We start from the raw sequence: 23,475 nt of genomic DNA on the forward strand, positions 1-23,475 counted from the left end.
TACAGCTCCCCAAAGTCCCTGCAAACTGCAGGGCAGGGTCCTCCCACAGCAGATCTACCCCAGGCTCCTCCAGGAGGGCACAGGGAAGTGCTGGGAGCTGTTGATGTGCCCAAACCCCCACCCCAAGGGGTTTCACCCCCCTCATCCTCAGCAGGGAGGAAGCCAAGGGTGGGCTCGGCTCCCAGCCCAAGGGCAGCTCAGCTGGGTGCCTCCCTCCTCATTTCCTCCAGTGGTCGATGGCAGTGACACTGCCCCATATCACCCATATTTCATTTTCTCCAGGGTATTTTTAGCCTGTCCCACCCTCACTAGAGAGGCCCTTGATACAGAGCAGGCTCTGCTCTGGCCTGGCTTGGCTGGGGAAACTAAACAACAGCCCCAGCCACATTGTGTGCCTTTATCTGTGGCTCATTTCCACCTATTATGCAGCCACGAGCAGCTCCATGGCCTCTGCTGGGTTTATCTGCAGTGGAGGGAGAGGGGCTGAGCTCTGCTTTGGGCCACCACGAGCCTGGGACGTGACAGTTCTGTCAAAACCCTGAGTTGAGGCTGGCCTCAGGGGGACAGGAGGCCGCAGCAGGGAGGGAGGGTTGTGCTTTCAGTGGGTGAGTGGCACCCACAGCACAGCTGGGTGTTCACTTTCCCCTTCACCCCAGTGAAGGATGGCATTTCTCCCTCCCTCAGCCCCAAACCCTCACCTGCCCTCCCAGAGGCAGCTGGAGGCTGCAGGAAGCACAGTCACACCTCCTTCACATTTTCTCATTCATCCAACTTTATTCAACAAGAATGCAACACAGAATCTGCCAGGGGAAGGGAAACAGTGCTGAGGGCAGTGCCCACCCCCACCCTCACACCTGGGTCACACAGGACCTGCAGCCCCTTGGTCACAGCAGGACAATCCCCTCTCACAGCATCAGTGGGCTGGGGAAGTCAGGGTGACAGCTCCTGTGACAAATTTGTCCTTCCAGTCCCCCCTCCCCAGCCCCTCAGCCCAGAGCAGGAGATGACTAGTGCAAAGTAATAAAAACCCCAAAACCATCAGGTGCTGGGCTGATTCCCCCCTAAACCCCACAGGGCTCCAAGGCACATGGCCAGGCTGGACACAGCCCCCAAAGTCCCTGCAAACTGCACCTTTAAGGCAGAAACTCCGTGCTCAGCCCAGCAGGTTAAAAATAACTTAAAGGCACACATCCCATGGGAAAGAGCCCAGGGCTGGGAGGGGAGGAACTCACACTCCTGGGTCACCCACAGTGACCCAGGGATCTGCTGGTGACAACAGAGCTGGCTTAACCCCTCCGTGTCCCATGGGGAGGGGGCAGCTTGTGCAGCAAACGCTGGGCAGGTGCCAGGGCCACTGGAATGGGATGGGGCTGGTGGCCAGGATCAGTCAGAGCTGCCCCAGCCCAGCTTTTCCTGGCAGTCCCAGCTCAGCCTGCTCCGTGTGGAGGCTGCAGAGGAGCAGCTTCCCACGGCTGCACTCCCGGCTCTGGGCTCTGGCTGAACCGCAGCTCCCAATGGCCAGCAGCCTCCAGCCATGCCTTGGGGACAGCCTGTTCCACGCCGTGGCTCCAGGGCTTTCTCCCTTTCCCACGGCCAAGCACACGGGACACGCTGTCCCGGGGAACTTCGTGCAGTTTCCTTCCTCGCAGGGTCTGTGGGGAAAACCGGCGAGAGCTCCACGGCCTGAGCATCCCATCCCAATCCCCGGGCGGGCAGGTCTCTGGGGCCTCCAGAGGGGAATGTGTACAGCACAGAACCGGGCAGGAGGCAGCTGCCTGCCCACAGCCAGCACCTTTGCAGGCACAAGGGAGCGAGGAACGTCCCCCTGCAGGCCGGGGCCAGCCCGGCACTACACGTATTGCTTTTTGGAGGCTGAGCTGCCGGGCCGGCTGCCCGGCTTCTCCTCCGGGGCGGAGGCTTCAGCAGCCCCGGGGGCGTAGGGGTCCGACAGGGGTCTGCTGCCGCCGCCCAGGGCCAGGTTCTCCTCGTTGCGGTAGTTGGCCCAGTTCTGCTCGCTGGAGAGCTTGTTGTAGGTCTGGTAGGAGGGTGCGTGGCTCTCAGCCATGGGCAGGAAGGGATAGTGCTTGGGAGAGTAGGGACTGGTGACCATGTCATCCACAAAGTTGTCCTGGCTCGGTACAGCTGGCCCTGACACTTTCTTGATGTTGCTAAGCAGGCTCTTGCAGCAGAGGTGGAAGAGCTCCAGGAGGTTCAGGATTAAGGAGATCAGGCCCATCACCAGCATGAAGATGATGAAGATGCTCTTCTCGGTGGGGCGGGAGATGAAGCAGTCCACCTGATGGGGGCAGGGGTCCCTCTTGCACACATAGCGGGGCACCATGGAGAAGCCATACAGGTACCACTGGCCCACGAGGAAACCAGCCTCAAAGATGCTCTTGCAGATGACACTGGTGATGTAGGTCCACATCAGAGCCCCTCGGATCTTGAGCCGCCCGCTCTCTGTCATGTAGATCTTGGACATCTTCTTCTCCAGGGCTGCCAGGGCCTGCTCGATCTTGGGGTCCTTGCTGTGCACAGCCCGAAGCTCGCTCTCCTGCCTCTTCAGCTTCTCCTCCTTGCGGGACAGATAGACAACGTGGCCCAGGTAAATCAGGGTCGGGGTGCTGACGAAGAGGAACTGGAGCACCCAGTAGCGGATGTGGGAGATGGGGAAGGCTTTGTCATAGCAGACGTTGGTGCAGCCCGGCTGCTTGGTGTTACACACGAAATCCGACTGCTCGTCCCCCCACACGGACTCCCCGGCCAGGCCGAGGATGAGGATGCGGAAGATGAAGAGCACGGTGAGCCAGATCTTCCCGATCACTGTCGAATGCTCCTGGACTTGGTCCAGCAGTTTCTGCAGGAATTCCCAGTCACCCATCTTCTAGGAACCCTTTGCCTCTGCCAGCAGAGAGAAGACAGCAGCCACGTCAGTGCCCTGTTTCCATGCTGGGGAGCACAGATGTGACCACCCAAACCCTGCTTTTTCAGGATATGGCTGCTCTGCAGTGTCCCAGCAAACCCTCTGAGGAACATCCCACTTCTGAGGGAGGGACGGTTCCAGGCAGCATTTAGGAGTCCCCAGAGGGCTCCTCCTACACAGTGCAGGAACAGAGAGCTGGGAGAGACAGGGATTCTCCCCTCCCAGCGGCACCCACAGCTCGTGGCTCTCCTGGCCACTCTGGGGACAGCCCAGAGCCAGTGGGGCTTTGGGGCTGCCCAGGGAGCTCAGGGCGCCTGAGGGGAGGCACCGTGGGGGCTCACAAATTTGCTGCTGCCCTGGCTTTCCAAAAAAGCAGAGAGCAGGATGGTCTAGAGGGGAAGCACAACCCCTTGGGGTACAGCTGCCACCCCAAACTGAACACACAGCCCTCCACCAGCTCCCTTACTGCAGGGCGATGGACACCCAGCCCCAGTCCCCTCCCACGGCCAGGGGATCCCCAGCACCGCTCACCACCCTGCTGCCACTCCCGGCATTCTGGGGGGCCCGGCTGTGAGAGAGGGACAGGGCGGCCGCAGCCCCGGCTCCTCGTTAACCGCCGCTAATTAAGCTCAGAAGTGCCGGCTGTGCCGTTAAAGGAACCCCCGGCAGCCGTGGGGTGCCCTGTCCCCAGCACGGTGTCCCGGCGGTGCCCGCACTCACCTCCGCCGCGCCGGGCACGTCCCGCGGGGCTCGGGCCGCGCTCAGTGTGCGGGGTCGGCCCGGGTGCCTCCGCTTATTCGGGGCCCGGGGAAGCCGGAGGAGGAGCGTGGGCAGGAAACCGGGGGCCGGGGCTTAGCACCGGGCCGGGCCGAGCCGCAGGTGTGCGGGGCCGCCCCCTCCCGCGGGCCCCCGAGCAGGGGGCGGCCCCGGCGGGCGGAGCGGGGGCGGCCGGAGCCGTCGGGGCCGAAGCTGGGGGCGAACGGTGGAAGCTCGGGTGCCTCTCACACTCTCATCTACGGCTGCGGGTCCGCCACCGGGCAAACCGCTGAGCCAGAGACCCCGGGATGCTCCGTCCGATCCCCGCCGGTGTCCCGGGGATGTTCCGTCCTTGGCCGCCCCGCCCGGACCGCGGCTGCGGCGCTCGTGGTTTGCCCCCGAGGTCCGTGCGGCGCGGCGGGCGCTGGGTGGTGCTGGAGCCCCGCCGGAGCCCGGCTGTGATCCCGCGTCCCGCCGGTTCCCGGGATGGACCCAACCCGTTCCTGGCCCCTATCCCTTATCCCGCAGGCTCCCGGGCACCGGAGTCCCGCATCCCGCCGGTTCCCGGGATAAACTGCACCGTGCCTGGCCCCCATCGCGTATCCCGCAGCCTCCCGGGCTGAGCCCCATCAGAGCCCAGCTGCGATTCCGTCGGTTCCTGGGATGAACCCCACCGGTTCCCAGCCCCTATCCCGTATCCCGCAGTCTCCCGGGCTGAGCCCCATCAGAGCCCAGCTGCGATCCCGCGTCCCACTGGTTCTCGGGATGAACCACACCAGAGCCCGGCCGGGAAGTCCCGCTCAGGTTCCAGACGGAGTTTTGCTCTCGGGGGTCTCAGCACACCCCAGTGGGGCCGTGAAATGCGGGCGGGCTGAGCAGGGCTGGGAACAGCCGACCCTCTGCTTGCGCTGCTTAAGGAGAGATTAAATGGAAATAATTTCTATTTATTGTAATATTTATCAAGGTTTAGTAAATAATTGATGCTCATCCCTCCTTGATTTCCTTGGGGGCCAGCGTGAGGTTCTGCTGAATTAAAGTTTAACGACGCGTGACAAGCTGGGAGAGGCGGAACGGGCGGACGTGAGCTCAGCTGTGGGCTCGGCCGATGCCCAGCTCAGGCGGATGAGAAGGACCTGGCTGCAGGCTCCTGAGGAACCTCTGCACATCCATGTCTTCTGCCCTCACCAGTCCCCAATTTCCAGCGTGTAGAGCAGATTTTGGTGTCTCCAAAAATGACATTTATTGGACTTTTGGATCCGTAGCTTGAGCTGGGTGTGATGTGAGGTGAGGGGGGACACAGAGGCACCAAGGGAAGCAGCAGAGCCAGCAAGGGCTTTTGGGCAAGACATGGCTTGGTGCTTGTGTGAGACAAGGGGGAGGAATAGCAAACTGGGCAAACTGGGCCAGCAGAACAGTTTCCAACAGACTGGAGCCCTGGTCCTCTGTCGTTACTTTGGGTGCACGAAGAGAGCTCTGGCCACAGAGCCCAGAATTCCTTTGGTTTCTTGGTACAAAAGAAAGCAGTGCATGTGTGAGGCACAGTGAGCTGGGAGGACTGGCACACACTGGGTGACACCAGCCCTGGCTGGGCACCAGCTGGGGGCACTCACACCCAGCATAGAGCAGCAGGACCCAAGAGAAGCTCTGGACACGAGGATCTGTGTGCTGCTGTGATGTCCATGCTTGTGGCACTGCCACCTGCAGAGCTCCAGGTGTCCCTTGCCTTACCTGTGTCTGCTCGGGCACCCGTGGGTCTCTCTCCAGGGACATTACTTTGTTGGGTTTAGTCAGTTTTCACACAGGTCAACTCTTGAGGGTTCAGGGATTTGCCAGGCTGGAAAAGCCAAGTTGAGGGGAATGTGAACCGGCTGGGATAGATGTGAGGTCACAGCTCTTCTCTGTGGGAAGAACAGACACACTCAGGCATGGCCAGCACCAACCTGCCAGCAAGCGTGTCCACACCACTGGGACAGCCAGGGATGTGCCCGTGGTCCCAAGCAGGAGAGTTCCCATGGATGTGTCCCCCTCCCCTTACAGCCACCGAGGTCCTGGTTGAAGAGTGTGGTGGTCACCCGTGGTGCCAACCATCCCTGGCACATACCAGGACACTTCTTCCCCCACCACCCTCCCCAGCACCCCTCAGAGAGCAGTCAGGGCTGCCACACACCTCGGCTGGGACTTGGTCTCCTTCTCCTCTGACTTGACGTGGCAGTGGCAGGTGGAGGCCTTGCTGTAGCTGACGGAGCGCTTGGATTTCCTCCACTTCCTTGTCCTCTGGACAGCTCGCTTGAAGATGAGGTAGAAGATCTCACAGACGGTGAGGACGATGCAGATGGAGGAGGCTCCAACCATGAAATAGGTGAAGACCCTTTTCTCGGTTGGCCGAGCAATGTAGCAGTCCACGGTGTTGGGACACGGATCCACGTTGGTGCACTGGACCAGCCGTGGCAAATCGAAGCTGTCCCACATCTTGTGGAGGAGGTAGAGGAACAGGATCTCTATGACAAGCTTGAAGAAGAGGCTGAACAGGTAGGTCCACCACAGCCCGCCGTGCTTCTTGCCCGTGTTGCTGTAGAGCTTGGGGCAATTCTCTCCGTTCTTCTCCCGGTTCTTCCTCTCGCGGTCCTCCCGGTAGGCCACGTGCATGATGACCAGGAGGGAAGGACAAGTGACAAAGATGAGCTGCAGGGCCCAGAGGCGGATGTGGGAGATGGGGAAGAAGTGGTCATAGCACACGTTGGTGCAGCCCGGCTGCCGCGTGTTGCAGTCAAAGTCCTTCTGCTCGTCGCCCCAGACCTTCTCGGCCGCCACCACGTAGACCAGCACACGGAAGACAAAGACCATGGAGAGCCAGATGCGGCTGAAGGCTGTGGAGTACTTGTTGACCCCGCTGAGCAGCCCCTGCAGCGTTTTCCAATCCATGGCAGCTGAGGGAAACCAGGGTCACCCAACCTGGAGAGGCAGAAGGAGCAATGGAGACCCCACTGCACACCTCTTGCTGCACTAACTCTCACTTACATACAAGATACATACAAGGCCAAAAGGGCCCAAACATTGTTGGCCCATTCGGGCTCCTACAACCTCTAGCAGATGGACTAAAACTATTTATCAAAGAACCTATTTGACCATCAATATCTTCCCCAATCTTATTTATCGCAACCCCAATACTAGCCTTACTTCTAGCAATCTCAATCTGAACCCCATTGCCCCATCCATTCTCCTTAGCAGACCTTAACCTAGGCCTACTCTTCCTATTAGCCATGTCCAGCTTGGCAGTGTACTCCATCCTATGAATCCTCTCCCCCACCACATTACATTCATCTAGGACGGGGGCTCTTCACCCTTGCAGACAGTAAAGCCCATCCTCACACTCCTGCTGATAATCTCTTTACACTTCCTCAATCCCTCTGCACTTCCTTCTGACAGAGCCTTTGCTGTCAGGGATGAGCCACACGGCCAAGTCGCTGCCACCAGCTCCGTGCCTGATTGTGTGTGCTGGTGCAAACTGGCAGCACGTTCTGCTGGAGCAGGCCAGGATCACCAGCCAAAGGGGAAATGGCTGCTCCTGTCCCAGCTGGTGTGCTGGGACATGCCAGGGACCTGTTTTCTGTCTCACGGGTAATACCTGAGGCAGCCCAAACACAGGTGACAGTGGGGCTGCAGAAAGTGAGAGTCCGTGTGTGTGTGTGTCACAGTCTGTGTGTGTCACCACCATGTCACCCTGGCCAGTGCTCTGCCCCTGCAGAAATGCCGGAGGTGCCGACGGCCAAACCGGCTCAGCAGCTCAGCCTGGGGCTGCCCTGAGTGAGCAGGGAGACGTGCTAAGCCTGACCCGGAGCTTTACTGCACCTGGATTTACAAACCCAGGTGGTTTTTACAACCCTCTGGGCTGTGAAGGTGTCTGCCCTGGCAAAGAGATTCACAGAACACTTTTAAGGAATTGCTGCTGCCTCCTGCCCACCCAGTGCCTTCCAAGACGTACCTGGAGGAGGCTCAGGCTCCTTCCCCGCTCACCGGGGGCTGTGGGGTGGGGAGTGTCCAGCACGGGGCATAGCCAGGGCACGATGGCAGAGTGGTGATCAGGGTCCTCTCATCCAGTGCACTGCGGTGTCCCAGGGCTGTGGGGTGGAACAGAACCTGGAGCACTGCCCAGAGCCCATGGAACACTCTGGGAGCCTGTGCTTGGCCAGGGCCACCCCAGAGCAAACCCCGAAGCTGAGGCTGTGCTCCCACGCTTCCACACCAGGAAGGGTGGCTGGGTTGAGTGGCCCCAGGCTGGGGTCCCTGGGGTCCCCATGTGCCAAGTGCCAGGGCTGTGCCTCTGCCCATGCCCACACACCTTCACTCACCACGCCGTCTGGAACCAGATCTTCCTTCCGGGCAAACCCTTGGCCGGGAGTCAGGGTGGGGAGCAATCACTGCGTTCCCACCCAACCCTTGGGTTTCAAACTGGGAGAGGAGAGCTGCTGTTTGTCCCCCAAAGCTGGTGCTGGTGGAACCTGGACATTCTGCATGCCCCCAGTGCCAGCCTGCCAATTCACCCACAACCCCAACCCTGGTGCCAACGAGACCAACCCAGCACCCACCTGCCCATAACCCACCTGCCCAGCAGTGTGTGCCAAGTTCAGCCCAGCGCTGGCTCCACTCATGGACCCGCCGTGGGGCAGGAAGGGGCTGTGATCTCCGTGCCCAGCTCTGCACCAATCCCCATGGCAGTGGCCGTGGGCAGCACTCTGTGAGCCCCCACAGGCTGCCCAGTGCTGGATGGCAGCCAGGCAGAGCAGGGGCAGCTCTCAGGAGCGCTCAGCTGTGCCGGCAGTGCCCGTTTGCCTCCCGCAGAGCCCGGCACCTTTGCCAGCCCCCGGGATGCCAACCCACTGCGTCACGGTCCTGCCCCGTGTGGGCGCAGGGCGTTGGAGCCGGCAGCGCCCTGCTCCCACCTGGGCTGCAAACTCAGCAGAAGCACTTTTCTCAGGGGGTCTCTGCCCCTTTTGGGAGTGGGACAGAGGTGGCCATGAGGTGGCCGTGAGGCCATTGCTGCTCCCTGGGGTGCCACGCTGTGCCATCCCCCTTCATCACCCCTGGCACGGCCTGTGGGGTCCCGATGTGGCACTGTGTGATGATGGGATCCCCACTTCTGACCCCGCTGTCACAGCAGCCACCTGCACCCCGTTACACCTTAGCACAGCTCCCACCTGCCCCCCGTTACCCCGCAGGGCTGTCCCCCCTCCACCCTGGCAGCCCCAGAGTACCCAGTGCCCCAGCAGGTACCTGTCCAGGTGGCAGAGCCAGAGGAAGGTGTCCGGATGGGATCGGGGGAGCTCCTTCCCAGCCTGAGCCCTCCTGCACACGCAGGTTTGTCTGAGCAGGGGAGGGGAAGGGTGGTTGGTTTGGTTCCCAGTAACTGGGTGAGTCTGGCAAACAGCTCCGGAGAGGCTCTGGCTGCACATGCACACACACGCTCGGCTCCAACAACAAAAGGCGGGTCAGATCCCGCAGCGAGATCGGCACAGACGCATTCCTCCGCAGGAAACTCCTTCCAGGTGATGTCCCATCCCTGCAGGGCACTGCAGGCTGGCAGCAAGGCCAGAGACGCCGCTCTGTCCCCCTGCTCTGCGCCCACCAGCAAGCAGGGCTGAGAGTCCCGGATTACGCAATTGCAACCCACTTTTGAAATGATTTTGCCTTAGTAATAGTTTTGCAACAGCTCATCGGTATCTCCAACCTACAGGAACTTGCAGGCACCGCCCTGGCGGGGCCGGTGTGGCCAGGTGGGACCTTTGCCATCGAGCAGGGTGGCACCAGGGTCCCCGTGCAGCCGGACCCTGCTCTGCTGCTGCCTCATGCTTGGGAAAAACGCCAATCACTTGTTTTTAAATTTTTTAAAAGTTTAATAGTAATAAAGTGGTTTAAAAATAATGGTAACACAATTAGAGTAATAACAATTTGGACAAATTGAACTAAGACAATATGAGACAATAAAAACAAAGAGTTATGGACATCCAGGTACCTTTTTCTGGGCATCACGAGCCCGAAAAATTAACAAAGGGTTAACCCTTAAAAGCAATAGCCTGTTGCATATTCATACACTTCATACATGATGCATAAATTCCATTCAAACACAGGATTCTGTCTGGTCATGTCAACTTCTTCCTCCGAATCCTGACAGCACCTTCGAGGTGGGAAGAAGTTCATTTCTTCTGATAAGAGGGCAATAAATTCTTTTTCTCTGAAAGATTCAGGTGTCCTGTGGTTGCTATCTCGCTGCGAGTCCTTTCTTTTAAACAAAGCATCTTACATAGCATCGTTTCTATTTTAACATTTTTTATAACCTAAAACTATATTTAACACGGTACTTAAGACAATTAATCCTGCATCACTTTCTGACACAACACATATAATATTCATTTGAATATTTGCAAAAAGCCAATCATAAAATACATGCGTTTTTCACATGCTGCACCCCCATGGGACCTGCAGGGTGTCCCCAAGGTGGGGTGTCGCTCTGTCCCACTCCCCAGAGCACCGGGGGCTTCCAGTAGGCTGAGCCAGCCCCATCCCGCCGGATATCCCATGGGTAGATGCCTGTGCCGATGTAGCCGGGCAGGAATGCTGCTTCCCTTCCCTCGCCTGGTTTCCAGAGTGCCCCGAGGCTTCCCTGGAATCCTCCGGCACACCCTGGGGCCGATCAGCCGCGCTGGAGCCGCCTCGGCACCCGGCCAGGGCCACCCCTCCCATGGGGACACGGCTGAGGAGCCCCGGGGTGCTTTGGTGCCTGCAGGGATTCGCTCCCTGCTCTCCTGGCGGACAAGGAGCCGCTTGCCCCGAGGCTTTTTGTATCCAGGAGGGCAAATAAAGCCAGTGGGGGTTTGTCAGGCTTGGGTCAATGGTATGAGAGCCTAAAGTAATCCAGGTGGCAGCCTGGGGGTGCAGGATGGGGTGACCCTGGAAGAGGGGACAGCCATGGGCACCCCAGTCCCAGATGAGAGCCAAGCAGGGGCTCTGGAATCTTCCTTGATCCCGGAGCTGCCTGGATCAGGAATTTCCTCCCTGCCTGCAGAGATTTGCTCCCTGCTCTCCTGGCAGACAAGGAGCCACTTGCCCCGAGGCTTTTTGTATCCAGGAGGGCAAATAAAGCCAGTGAGGGTTTGTCAGGCTGGGACAATGGAATGGGAGCCCAGGAGACCCAAAGCAAACCCAGGTGGCAGCCTGGGGGTGCAGGATGGGCTTAATCTGGAGGAATGGACAGCCATGGGCACTCTAATCTCAACTGAGAGCCAAGCAGTGTCTCTGGAACCTTCCTTGACCCTGGAGCTGCCCGGATCAGGAATTTGAGCTATGTTATGCAGAGAGCTGGTGTGGCAGGAGCTCGGCAGGAATCTGGGGGCTGTGAGGTGGAAAACCCTGGAGAGAGAGAAGTTGTTGAGAAGCACTGGAAGCTCTGAATGCTTGCAGAGGCAGCTGCTCCCTGCCCCACAGCCAAACCCTGTAAGGGCCAGGTGAAGAGAGGGGTCGGATCCCCCTGAGCAGCCTCTTGCCTGCAATTTTGAGATTTCTTGTGGTCACGGTGAGAGAGTTCAGGTGCATTTGGCACCTGAAATCTCCCTCAGGCAGTTGGGTGGGGAGCTGAAACAGCTCCATGCTTGGCAGTGCTTGAAATGCTGAGCTGGGTGTTTGGGTGAATCCATAAATCCGTCAAGGGGCACATCCCTGCGCCCCCGCTGCCAGTGTGGGCACAGGGACAAGGTGACAGCGTGGTTCTGCACATCTCAGCACTTGGGAGCTTAAGGGCTATGCCCAGGACTTGTCACCCTGGTGCCACCCTGCTCCGACACAGCTGAGAGGCCTCAGGGCCACATGTAAACACTGGGATTTAGGGAGGCCCAACCTTGGCTCCTCCATGAAGAAAAAACCCAAACAGTAGAGCTGGATGGCAAACCAGCAGGAAAAGCTCAAACATAAAACCCTTTTCAGAAGGGTCTTAAATGGAGCATTGCAGGATTGTGCCCAGGACGTGTCACCCTGGTGCCACCCTGCTCCAACACAGCTGGGGGACAGCTGAGAGGCCTCAGGGCCACATGTAAACACTGGGATTTAGGGAGGCCCAACCTTGGCTCCTCCATGAAGAAAAAACCCAAACTGTAGAGCTGGATGCCAAACCAGCAGGAAAAGCTCAGACATAAAACCCTTTTTAGAAGGGTCTTAAATGGAGCATGGCAGGATTTTCTGTCTGCCAACAGCTGTCCCCCCTGCAGGGCCACATCCCCAGGGATGAGACTCCCCTGCAAGAGCAGGGGCAGAGGAGTCATGGGGGCCTGGGAGCTGGCAGCCAGGGCTGCACATAAATCAGAGAGATTCTCCTCAATTCCCAGCAAACAGGCAGGTTTTGGCCAGGGCAGAAAGAAGCCCAAGCTGGGGAGGTCAATTTACCCTGACCTGTGTACTCAGTCTGCTCCTCATCCCTGCCTGGGCTCAGTTAGTGGTGAATTTCTTTAAAATTCCCCCATCCCAAGATTTAAGAGGTCTTCTGGGATCTCACAAGCAAATACAGGGAATTTCCTGTGTGAGGACGTGAAATCTGGGAAATATTCAGCTTTTATTGTGACACACCCCCTGGTTTGCTGACTCTGGTCCTGCCTCTGCATTCCAGGAGATATCCCAGCACCCAGACCTCCATTTTTGCCACCAGTATCAAAAGAAGCAGCTGAATGCTCTCGTTTTTCTGGCTGACTGCTGCTTATCCCAAGCCTGGATGGTGCAAGACACTCAGAGCCCTGCAATGTTTGCTCTGAGCATGACAAAACAGCACAACAACATCCACAACTGGATCTTCAGGTGTCTGTCAATGAGCAGCAGCTCCAGCTGTGCTTTGGTGTGCAGAGGTGGCACAGGGAGGTTTTTCTGGGGCTCATTTCTGTCCCCATTAGTGCTTGCAGAGGGGAACTCCTTGGGGTTTCACTCTCCAGCCTGGAGCAGGAGTGGCCAACCTTGCTGGAAAACAAACAGCCCAGCCCATGCTCTTTAATGCGGGGCAATGGCTCGCACACAAAGAACAACTTGTGTCCTCTGACGTTGTGCACTTCATAAAGAAAACTTTCAGGTGGATAATCCAGCAGCAGGAGTGGATGGAAGCAAGACAGTGCCAGCACAACTTCCCCTGAGAAGTGGAAAAAATTCTTTATTTCATCATCCGTGTTGATGTATTTCATTTGTACATCTGATAATGCAGATGTATTTCATCATCTGCGTCTCTGACCCCAAAGATCCCCAAAATCAAGGAGCTGCTGTGGGCTCAGGGGGCTCAGTGCCTGTGGCCAGGATCCCCCCAGGGCTTCTCCACCATCCTCACCCTCACCAGTGGCTGGTTCAGTCCCAGAAGTGCTGCAGCCCCACCTGCTCTTGGCTTCCCTTCAGCCCTGCCTGTCCCCAGCAGCCCCATCCAGCTGCGGGAAAGAGCTCAGTTTTGCCCATGGAAGGTCTCAGCTGGATCCCTGCAATGATCTGTCACTGAGAATGGCCTCAGTCACATAAAGGACACAGCGATGGTGTCCCCTCACCCCCTGTGCCACTTCCTTTGGGACAGAGCCAGGGAGCGCTGGCACTGTCACTGCTCGTGGAAAAAATAATTATCACACCCTCTGAGCAGAGCAAAACCAGTAACAGATCGAGCTGCATGTTCAGTGTTAATGTTACTTGTGAGTGCATTCGCCATGAAATTATTGTTAATTATTCATGCCAGCTAATGCTCAGCTGCTCCGATGGCCTCGGAAGTGGCAGCACTGCCCGTGTCACGGCCGAACGCGATGGATTACAGCAACAAACGAGATCAGATTCTGCCATTTAATGTCATTGTTTAATCAATGCTTGGCGTGTTTTCCCCTCCTGTATTTGGCTGTTTTGCTCAGGTGTTCTGCCCTGGCCAGGCAGGATGATCCAGCAACCCACAGATCCATCCCGCCTGGCTGGATCCTCATGCCTGAGGTGGCTGAAGCACCTGGGACCTGCTCTTGTCCCCACTCAACTAATGAGTGTTATTAATGACAATTGCATCAGTCTGAGGTCGCCTTGACGCCCACTGAGTGGCTGATGTGGGGTGAGAGACAGGGAGAGGGGTTTCCTGAGGTATCAGGCTGTCTGTCCTGGCTGGTACAGGCTCAGAGTGTGGGCACCACTCTCAGTTCACAGCTGCCTGTCACTGCCTTGGACAGAATGTGTTTTACAGCCCCAGCTTTACCCCAAATTCAGCAGGATGATGTAAAATGCCTTTCCCAGGACAGGAGAGGCAGAGACCCCTCGGGCACAGCCCAACTCCAGGGTGCTGCCACCCTCAGCACTCCTACACTGGAGCACAGAGGAGGAAGAGCAGCCAGGAAGTTGCAGGCCAGGTGAGCAGCTCCTGCTTTCTCCTGGGCAGCTCTAGGAACCAGCCTCATCCTTGGGCAGCGTGCTGGGACAGGAGGCTGTGAGCGGGGTGGTGGCCGTGGGGGGTTTGTAGTCAGCCTCGTGGAACACCTGCCCGCCCGTGCCCACGGGGTTGGCACAGGACATGGGGCAGTCGTGGCTGTTCCTCCTGCTGTCCCCTCCTTTGACCTCCAGGCACTCGTGGCACCGCTTCCCGATCAGGTAGGTGGCCTCGATGAGGTTCAGCACCACGCAGACGCAGGTGGTGACCACCATGAAGAGGGTGAAGATGTTCTTCTCGGTGGGCCGGGAGATGAAGCAGTCCACAATGTTGGGGCAGGGCTGCAGCTCACACTTCACCAGCCGGGGCAGGGTGTAGTTCCTGTAGAGGCGGAAGAAGACGTAGAGGAAAACCAGGTCCACGCAGGCCTTGAAGATGAGGCTGAGCAGATACGTCCACCAGAGCCCGCCCCGCTTCTTGCCGGGGTTGGGGTAGATGCGGCGATAATTGTCCCCTTGGATCTCACGGAGCCTCTCCTCCTTGGCCTCCCTGTAGGCCACGTGCATGAGCACCAGGAGGGACGGGCAGGTCACCAGGATGAGCTGCAGGGCCCAGAGGCGGATGTGGGAGACGGGGAAGAAGTGGTCAAAGCAGACGTTGGTGCAGCCCGGCTGCCGCGTGTTGCAGTCGAAGTCCTTGTGGTCATCGCTCCAGACCTTCTCGGCTGCCACCAGGTAAACCAGCAGGCGGAAGATGAAGACCAGGGAGAGCCAGATGCGGCCGAAGGCTGTGGAGTAGACATTGACAGCGCGGAGCAGCCCCTCAAACCACCCCCAGTTCATGGCTCCTCGATCCTGTCAGGCAGCCTGTGGAGAGAGAAGATACCGTGACACTGAAGTGTGGATGCTGTGGGACAGAGGGAGAGAAACAGCAAGAGAGAAACAACAACAACTTCTCACAGCGGCTTGTGAGAAGTTTTAAGGAGCTAGAAAGATGAGATAACTTGTTAACTATAAACAATTTGCAAGTTGTGTTTCTCTACTTTATTTTTCTGTTCCTCTCAAAGACAGTGCGTAAAGAAAGATGTTTCTGTTAGTTAGCCAATAGAATAAAATCGATCATATCACTCTTTTAAATAAAGCCTTCTTTGCCTATTCTACAATCCTGCCTGTCACCTCGGCACAAGAGTGACACTAAAGCAGCAGCAAAAGGAGCTCCTGTGTGCCTCAAAGCACTGAGCCCTGCTCCTGGGGCCACCTCTGACCTGTGCTGGCACAAAGGGACACCACAGACAGCACAGACCTGCTCCGGGTGACACCACTGACAGCACAGACCTGCTCCAGGTGACACGTCTCCTCCAAGCACCGTCCCCACTGTCACCACTCGAGGTTTCTGCCACAGCCACAGCATCCTCCAGCCACCTCCGGTGCTCAGCCCCCATCCCGCCGCAGCTCCCGCCTCGTTGCCCAGGTATTTGTTATTAATTTCCCCTACCTTGCCAAGCCTGGCCCAGGCAGACAACAAATAGGAGCAGCCGGGGCGTGACTCACCGCGCTGCGCTGTCCTCTCCCACCGCTGGAATCCGCCCGGTGCCACCGCTCCGTGTGCCCACGCCGTGCCCAGGGGGCACCGGGGAGCCCCCGGCAGGGCAGAGGCAGCGGCTGGGCTGGGCTGGGGGGGGCTGCACAGCCCCTGCAATGCCGAGGGGCTGAGCATTCAAAAAAAACCCCAATTTTCACCAGCCACAGATACTTGCGTGGCCGATTTGAGCCCGGCTTGCATCGTGCCGGATAAACGCGCCCTGCAAAAACTCCCAGGGCTGCGTTTGGCGCTGGATCTCCTTAAATATTTTGCCTACCAATAAAATAATAAAATTCCCCCTCGCTGAGGAGTGAACTCATCCCCTTCCAATGCACCCACCTGCAGGACTGGAGTGGCCACGGAGCTCCCGGTTCTCGTCCCTCCCTGGAGGAACGCGCACACCCCAAATTCCTCCTTCCCTGTGCCCTGGTGCCAGGCCGGGCACAGGCACCTCCCCAGCGCCCTCCTCACCTTCTCGGGGCCGGGGGTCGCGGCAGAGGGGGTCCCCACGCCGCTCACCTGCGGGCGTCCCTCGGCAGCGCTGCTGCAGGTCGGCGCCTGCCCAGGGCAGGAGAGCATCACCCGGCACCGGAGACAGCCCATGAGTCACCCCCGCGCTCCTGGGAGCGAGGAGGAGATTCCCGGGGGAAGGGACGGGGCTCCAGGAGGATCCCCACGTGTCCCGTGGAAGATTTGGAAGATTTCCAGCCAGATTTCCCCAGGCGAAGGGCGGCCCCGCAGCGCTGCCGTGCCGGGAAGGGGTGGGAGCTCAGGGCTGGCTGTCCTCAGATTCTGCAGGGGAGTTCAGGGTCCCTCCATGCCTTCCCTGCACCCATCTCTCTTCGCTCCAAAGTGGCCAAAGCCTTGGGAGTGTCCTCCTTCTCACCACGCTTTATAATCCTTTTTTATTGAAACTTTGCACCATGGCCATAATTTAGCATTTATCCCTTGCCACCCTCTATTAAATGGGTGGTAGTTCATAATTTCTCTGGCAATTAATTAAGCACTACCTGGGGTCCCTCCATGTCTTCCCTGCACCCACCTCGCTCCAAAGTGGCCAAAGCCCTGGGAGCACCCCCCTCTCAGCTAAACACCACCCTTTATAATCCTCTTTTATTGAAACTTTGCGCCATGGCAATAATTTAGCATTTACCCCTTGCCACCCTCTATTTAGTGCATGGCAGTTGATAATTTCACTGGCAATTAATTAACTGCTTACCTGTGCACCCCTCACCTGCAAGCTGGCACAAGTCTCTTCCCCATCACCCCTCCTTGAAACCAGAATCTGAATCCCCAGCTCAGAGAACCCCCTCTTGGGGGTTTGATCCTCATCTCACAGCTTTGGGGTGCAGGGATGGGGGTCAGAGGGGAGAGAAGTCCAAGGAGGTGTGGGGTGCAGGAGTTCAGGTAGAGCTGGAGTCATTTGAGGAGCAAACACACATTTCATTTGCAATTCTGCTGGGGTTTGAAAAAAAATGTAGAGAAACAAATCTAAACAGCTGTAAAGTAAATTACCAGTGTTTGCGGATGGCTCCAGGGAAGAGTTCTGCAGTTTGAAATCAAACAAGCCCATTTTTTTTGTTGTTGTTGTTTTTTTTTTTTTTTTTTTTTTTTTTTTTAACGTGCCTGTGTAGTGGCTGTGCTGGGAAAGGGGGGTCCCAGGGGCTGTGTCCCCCATGGGCAGGCAAGGAGGACCCAGAGCAGCACCCACCCACCAGCACACAGTGGTGGGTTAGGGGGATGTTCTGCCCCAGGTACCCCTAATTTTGTGGGTGTCAGAAGTGGCTCTTTGTGCCTTTTTGGGTTAAAATCCCCTCTTTTGGGGAGCTGCCAGGTGTGATGGGCGGTTTCTGCTTTGGGTAGAGCCCCTCCATCCCTCCACAGGTGAGTCCCCAGCGCAGGGGACACGAAGGTGTATTAATGGCAGCACTTTATCTTCCAGGAACAAGCCCCATTAGTACATTTTCACTACAACATGAAATATTAATAACACTTTGCATTTATATAGCGTCATTCATCCCGCAGTCACCAGCCAAGCCGCTGACATGAATCAAACGCTGCAGCCAGCTCTGGAGGAGACAGGTAAAGGGGATTAGACCCCTTTTCCTGCTGCACACACCGAGGCACAGGGTTTTCTGCAGGTCACCGGTGCCACTGAGGATGTTTTGGAGATAAAAACCCGACCACACTGCTCCGACCTGGCCTTCCTCCTCCTCCAGCTGCTGCAACTGGAAATTGCTGTTCCTCATGCTGTGCTGACAGTGCAGGGAGGGGAGTTAGGAAACCTGTCAGCCCACGGAGAGGCAGGCCCTGACACAACCCCAGGGCTCCGGCAGCATGAAAGAGCAAGCAGGGAACCAGTGGGGAAAGAAAGGGCTCTTTTCATCTTATTAAAGAGCCTTGTATTTAAAACCTCCTCCAGCTCCGTAGCACGGGGTGATTGCGAAGGCTTTTACACACCAGCTGAGCAGGACTGGCTCCTGCTGCAGGAGATGCTGCATGCAGATGCTGGTTAGCAGGGCGGAATCCCACGGTTGATGATGGATAAGGACAGATAAACAAGTCCTGGGCAAAGTTCCTGAGCGGTGCTGAGCGGCAGGGAAGGGGTGTGGGCACAGCCCACTGCCCCCAGCACCATTGTTATTCCATGAAGAAGGCACCTTGTTTGCAGATAATTAAAAAACCCCAACCAGATTAGTGAAAATTAAACACCCAGAGCAGGCTGGATGTTGGCTCAGCCATGGGGGAGTCTGTGAGCATCACTGGCTGCTGCTTCCAACCCTGCCTCAGCCCCCTGGCTCCCCAGCTGCATTCCCCATCCCATGGGATTGTTTGGAAGTTCTTCCATGGAAAATCTGTGTTCAAGGAGTGTCTGGATGGGAGCAGGCAAACCCAGCCTTGTCGTGGCCATCTGACACGGCCAGCACCCATTAATCTTACATTTCTATGTGAGGCTGCAGGGAGTAACCTCATTTCTAGGGAGACCTTAATTAATCATCGACTCAAACTGCCTCCATGAGGTGGTTTGCAGCCGAGGAGATGAATTGGCATGGTCAGCAGTGGCTGAGGATGAGGATGGGGTTAGCAGGGACCTAAATCATGGCAGGTGATGGTGGTGAGCAGAGCAGGGGACACGCGAGCAGGGGACAGGGCACATCTGTCCTGTGAAACTTCCTCTGCATGTCAGGCTGATGAATGGGAGATGCTGCTGAGGCTCTTTGCCCCTAAAAAGGCAGAAATGAGAATGTTCTCAGCTTGTGCAGCCCCTGTGAGGATGGCAAGGGAAAGATGTGGAGGACAAATTCCAAAGCAGGAGGGGACAATCACACAGCCCCAAACCCCAGGCTGGGAGGGGTTGGGGGCTTGATGCCCTCATGAAGGAGCAGAGAGTCACGGACAGACCCATCACTGCCTGTTTTGGGTTGTTTGGCCAAATAATCGCCGTGCAAAGGACATCGCCGCCCTTGCCACTGACCTTGGCAGCCTCCAAATGGGCGGCTCACGGGTCAAAGTCTTTATATCCCATCACCATCCTCCTGAGTCACGCCTGTCTCCTGGCAAGTGACATCCTTTTCAGATGGCAGCTAAACGGGAAAGAGGTCGCGCTCCCAATACGGCGACAATAGGACATGACAGCACTTTTCTGAGTGATTAAGCCTCAGGTGATGGCGGGGCTACAAGACAAGTGGCTGAAGGCTGAGAGACTTTAATCACCTCGGACACGGCGCTGCATCCTCGCACTCCATCCTGCCAGGGTGGGTTTTTAGTGCGAAACAGGAGCGATAATAAAAATAATCCAGCCCAGCCTGTGCACCCATCCGTTAGTTATCCGTGCTGCTGTTAATAACCAGCCCAGGCAGCCTGTTGGCCCTCAAAGATCCTCCTGCAATAAATCAGCGCTGATGCCTTAAAATAACTGTCCGGGGCTGCGGGAGCTGACACTAGATGGCATTGGGAGAACACTCAGCCGCCTTCCCCGGAACAGTCTGGCAAAACAGAGCAGAAAACTCAGGATGACGGAGCAGAAAATGTCTCAGCTGGGGAGAGGCCACCAGCTCACCTCCATCCTCACATGCACCAGTTCAACTCCATCCTCACAGTCCTCACTTCACCTCCATCCTTGCATCCACCAGTTCATCTGCATCCTGAACCCACCGGTTCATCTCCATCCTCTTGTCCACCAGTTCATCTCCATCCTGAGCCCACCAGTTCATCCCCATCCTTACATCCACCAGTTCATCTTCATCCTGAACCCACCAGTTCATCCCCATCTTCATATTCACCAGTTCAACTCCATCCTGAACCCATCAGCTCATCTCTATTCTCAACCCACCAGTTCAACTCCATCCTCACATTCACCAGTTCAACTCCATCCTCACAGTCCTCACTTCATCTCCATCCTGAACCCACCAACTCATCTCCATCCTGAACCCACCAGCTCATCCCCATCCTTATATCCACCAGTTCAACTCCATCTTCACACCCACCAGTTCATCTCCATCCTGAACCCACCAGTTCATCTCCATCCTGGACCCACCTCATCTCCATCCTCCCATTCCTCAGTTCACCTCCAGCATCTCACCTGCACTGAGAGTGTGGTGATGGGGCAGAGCTCAGGGTGTTTCATCTCTGAGCTAGTAAAATAGGTTGTCCCCAAAGTATTATTTTATTTCCCAGTGAGAAGCTGCACTTGTGGCTCCCCAGAGCCTGATGGCACCAGCACAGACCTTTGGGACTCGTGGTGCCCTCCCCTGGCAGGGGTAGGAGCACCTGGGTGCCTGTAGAAGGGATGGGGGTGAGGAGTGGGGCTTTAAAGTGAGTCCCAAACCCTAAATGATGCTGCTGCCCCAGCTCCCTTCACATTGAAAGGTTTTCCGGCTGCAGCCTGGGCTGGTGCCTGGCCTGCCCTGATCAATCTCTCCCTGGAGATCTGTTTGTCTGTCTGTCCGTCCATCCACCCCTCTGTGTCTCATGCCTGGGTGCATCCCTGTCCCCAGGGCTGCTGCAGACAGGTCCCTCCTGGGAAAATCCCGGGATATTCTCAGTGGAGCAGCACAGCTCCCTCGCCCTCGCAGCCCTGCAGCTCGGCTCGGAGCCAGAGACTGTGTGCAGGCGCCGGCAGCAGTCTGGCCTTCCCCCCATCAGTCTGGCCTTCCCCCATCACTCCAGGCTCCTTCTACCTGTCAGAGCCGGTCTCTGCTTCCCCCAAATCACCTCCTGCACCCCACTGAGCCGAGCTGACTTTGTCTCTTAATGCTGCATTGTGCCGGCAGCCCGAGAGCCACAATAGAGCTCCTGATTGCAGCTCCCTTCCTTCCTCCCTGCCAGCCCCACTGGCAGCACATGGCACACGGCTCTGCCACAGCCCACCCTCCTCTGCCCTCCCAGGGCACCCTCCATCCTCCGGAAAACTCCACATATTGGATTTTATGTCACTGTTGTGGGGTGATGCTACAGGTTTTGGGGTGTGCACCAGTTCACCCCCATGTTGTGGGGCTGGGGTTCTCCTCCCCTGTTCTCCTTGAGGGTAAAACAGAACAGTGCCAAGACTCAAATCCTCTCACAGGCACCTGAGCTGGAGAGCTCCACTTTTTTTGGGATCTCTGCCCAGGCAACCTGACATGACAGGATTCTTCCAAAGGTTAAAAACTTGCTCTCACTGTAAGGACGATATCACGTTAGAAACAACCCCTCAGCCCTCTCAGCTGGCTTGCACCTCTCCTGGAAACTCTGGGCAGCAGAACCAAACTCTGAAAAGGGCCCAGACTTGGCTTGAAGCAAGAGATTTCACATCATCATGTCTTAAAATGTCAGCACTTTAATTAGCTCCATCTGAAGCTGGAGTGGGTTTGTCACCCCTCTCTGCTTTCAGTTCAGGTTGAGAAATTTGCTCAGGCTGACCTTTTCCCTCCCAGACCCAAAAAAAATCCCCAATCCCTATTGGCATTTCCTAAAAATAGGACAAAATAGCCCCCCAAAAATACCAGCCAGCTGTAGGGATGATGTTGTGCAGCATCATGCCAATGCAGGGAAAGGGACTTCAGCTGTGAGATGCCTGCCCTGGCAGAGCTGAGGGGATGTTGCCAGGTTCTTGCGCCAGGTTTTTCCCTTTAATCTCCTTCAGACACTGCTGCTAGGCCCCCTTCTTCCAAAGGGAACCCCCAGTTAGATCAAGGTGTCCCCTGCTCAGTGTTTTCTACAGCATCATTTAAATCTCCATCTCACCCACCCTTTTAATTTCATTTTTTGTACCCGTATGGCTGCTGGAGCCATAACTTACACTCCAGGATAATTTCTTGCTCTAAAGGATACGGTGAACTTCTTCACAATTTGCTGACCAGCTGGGAATGCTTCTCCAAGTGGGATCCACTGGGTAATGATTCCATTTCAGCTGCTGGAGATGGAGGCTTGAGCCCACTTATCCTCTGTGTGCGTGTGATAAATTAATGAAAGCAAAGCCAGAGGAAACACCTGAAAAAACACAGGGAAGTGGGAGGCCACAGTGCTGTTGGGTTGGGAATGGCCGTGCTGAGGTGTCACAACACCTCCAAGGGCTCTGCTCTTCACACCAGCCTGTCCCCAGCACCAGAGCAGAAGGCACCAAAAGCCAGTGAGCACTGTCAGGACGGTCACAGGCGTGGATGGCTGGAGGGATGTGGAGCTGTGGAGGGCTCGGGGATTCTCGGGTTTTGGTTGTTAATTGCTGCCCTGAGATGTGCAGGATGTCTCTGCTTCGGCCTGCACATCCAAAGAACGAGTCTGGACTCTTCACTTTTCGGTCTTGAGGTTGTTTATTAATTCTTATCTATAAAATTTTCTTTCTGCCCAGCTGAGATCTGCTCAGCAGGGCAGCCACAGGCCCTCTGTGTTGTCCTTTTATACTACAAACTACGTATATCATATTTACACTTAATTCCCAATCACCTGTGTTAGACAGTGCACTTCTACTCTAACCAATCCCAAAGTGCCAACATGACTGCAGAAAAAATGGAGAACAAGAAGAAGAAAGAAGGACTAGACCCAAGTTCCTCCATCTTGTCCACAAAACCCCCATACCAAAAATCCTAAAATCTACATTTTCACCCTGTGATAATTTAATTATTATTCTATTCAGACCTCTGTGACTTTCAGGTCCTCATACAAAGCTGGTAACTTGCTCCAGGGGTCATAATCAAACCCACAGGTGTTCTGGGCTGTGTGCCAGGGTCTCTGAGGCCCCTAGCAGGGTCCTTGGCAACTCTGGACAGCCAGAGGGATGTATGAAGTTCCGACAAAGGATGTTGGGTTTGAGTTTGGCCCACAGAGCAGCTCCTGGGGCATGGGCTGGTGCTGTTCCATGCCCTCCTGGTGTGCCACAGCAGCAGATCATCCCTCTGCAGAGCGAGGCAGAGCTCCAAACAACTTCCTCAGAGCCTGATCACTCCTCAGCACGTCAGAGGAAGAAGAGAGGCATCAAAAGCAAGCTGGCTTTTGCTCGTTTCTCATTGCTCGTTGCCTCCCCGCTCATCGCCGGCCAGCCTGGAGCCCCGGCCCCGCGGCGCTCGGCCTTTGGTGGAGCGTGACTCTGCTCTGCCACGCAATTATGGCTGGGAAAGGAAGGGCCAGATCGCCCCGGGAGGGGAAACAACGAGAGCCTTTCATCCACACCCCGCCTGCCGCTCGCTATTCTTATCCCTCCTGATCAAGGGAAGCGTTTCCTCCTCCTGCCATTGAAGCCGCGGCGTGGCTGGGGCAGCGCCGGGCTGGGATGGGCTTTCCCCAGCCCCACGCTGCAGGCCATGACCCTGCAGGATGGGTTTTGAGCATTGATGGG

General features: G+C 56.7%; 3 protein-coding genes across 7 annotated transcripts; all 3 read right to left on the reverse strand.

Moving 5' to 3' along the window:
- Positions 1 to 810: 810 nt before the first annotated feature.
- On the reverse strand, positions 811 to 3,668 carry GJA4 (gap junction protein alpha 4). The gene is made up of 2 exons (XM_058819974.1): positions 3,644 to 3,668; positions 811 to 2,901 (listed from the first exon to the last, which is right to left on the reverse strand). Exon 2 carries the CDS (start codon positions 2,879 to 2,881, stop codon positions 1,850 to 1,852), a length of 1,032 nt encoding a protein of 343 aa, XP_058675957.1. The 5' UTR covers positions 2,882 to 2,901; positions 3,644 to 3,668; the 3' UTR covers positions 811 to 1,849.
- Positions 3,669 to 4,654: 986 nt separating this feature from the next.
- GJB3 (gap junction protein beta 3) lies at positions 4,655 to 9,210 on the reverse strand. 5 transcript variants are annotated; one of them, XM_058819987.1, is made up of 4 exons: positions 8,281 to 8,487; positions 7,662 to 7,797; positions 5,847 to 6,631; positions 4,655 to 5,513 (listed from the first exon to the last, which is right to left on the reverse strand). In XM_058819987.1, the coding sequence occupies exons 3-4, from the start codon at positions 6,599 to 6,601 to the stop codon at positions 5,498 to 5,500; spliced, it is 771 nt and encodes a 256-aa protein (XP_058675970.1). In that variant the 5' UTR covers positions 6,602 to 6,631; positions 7,662 to 7,797; positions 8,281 to 8,487; the 3' UTR covers positions 4,655 to 5,497. The 5 variants fall into 5 exon arrangements, with proteins under 5 accessions (XP_058675970.1, XP_058675971.1, XP_058675967.1 ...); XM_058819988.1 differs by having other exon boundaries at positions 4,655 to 5,577; XM_058819984.1 differs by lacking the exons at positions 4,655 to 5,513; positions 8,281 to 8,487 and adding an exon at positions 8,951 to 9,210 and having other exon boundaries at positions 5,819 to 6,631.
- A 3,741-nt stretch (positions 9,211 to 12,951) lies between these two features.
- On the reverse strand, positions 12,952 to 15,523 carry LOC131568093 (gap junction beta-5 protein-like). The gene is made up of 2 exons (XM_058819981.1): positions 15,416 to 15,523; positions 12,952 to 14,947 (listed from the first exon to the last, which is right to left on the reverse strand). The coding sequence occupies exon 2, from the start codon at positions 14,921 to 14,923 to the stop codon at positions 14,096 to 14,098; it is 828 nt and encodes a 275-aa protein (XP_058675964.1). The 5' UTR covers positions 14,924 to 14,947; positions 15,416 to 15,523; the 3' UTR covers positions 12,952 to 14,095.
- Between the last annotated feature and the right edge of the window lie 7,952 nt (positions 15,524 to 23,475).

Source organism: Ammospiza caudacuta, chromosome 25 (genome assembly GCF_027887145.1).
Source record: "Ammospiza caudacuta isolate bAmmCau1 chromosome 25, bAmmCau1.pri, whole genome shotgun sequence".
Lineage (NCBI taxonomy): Eukaryota > Metazoa > Chordata > Aves > Passeriformes > Passerellidae > Ammospiza > Ammospiza caudacuta.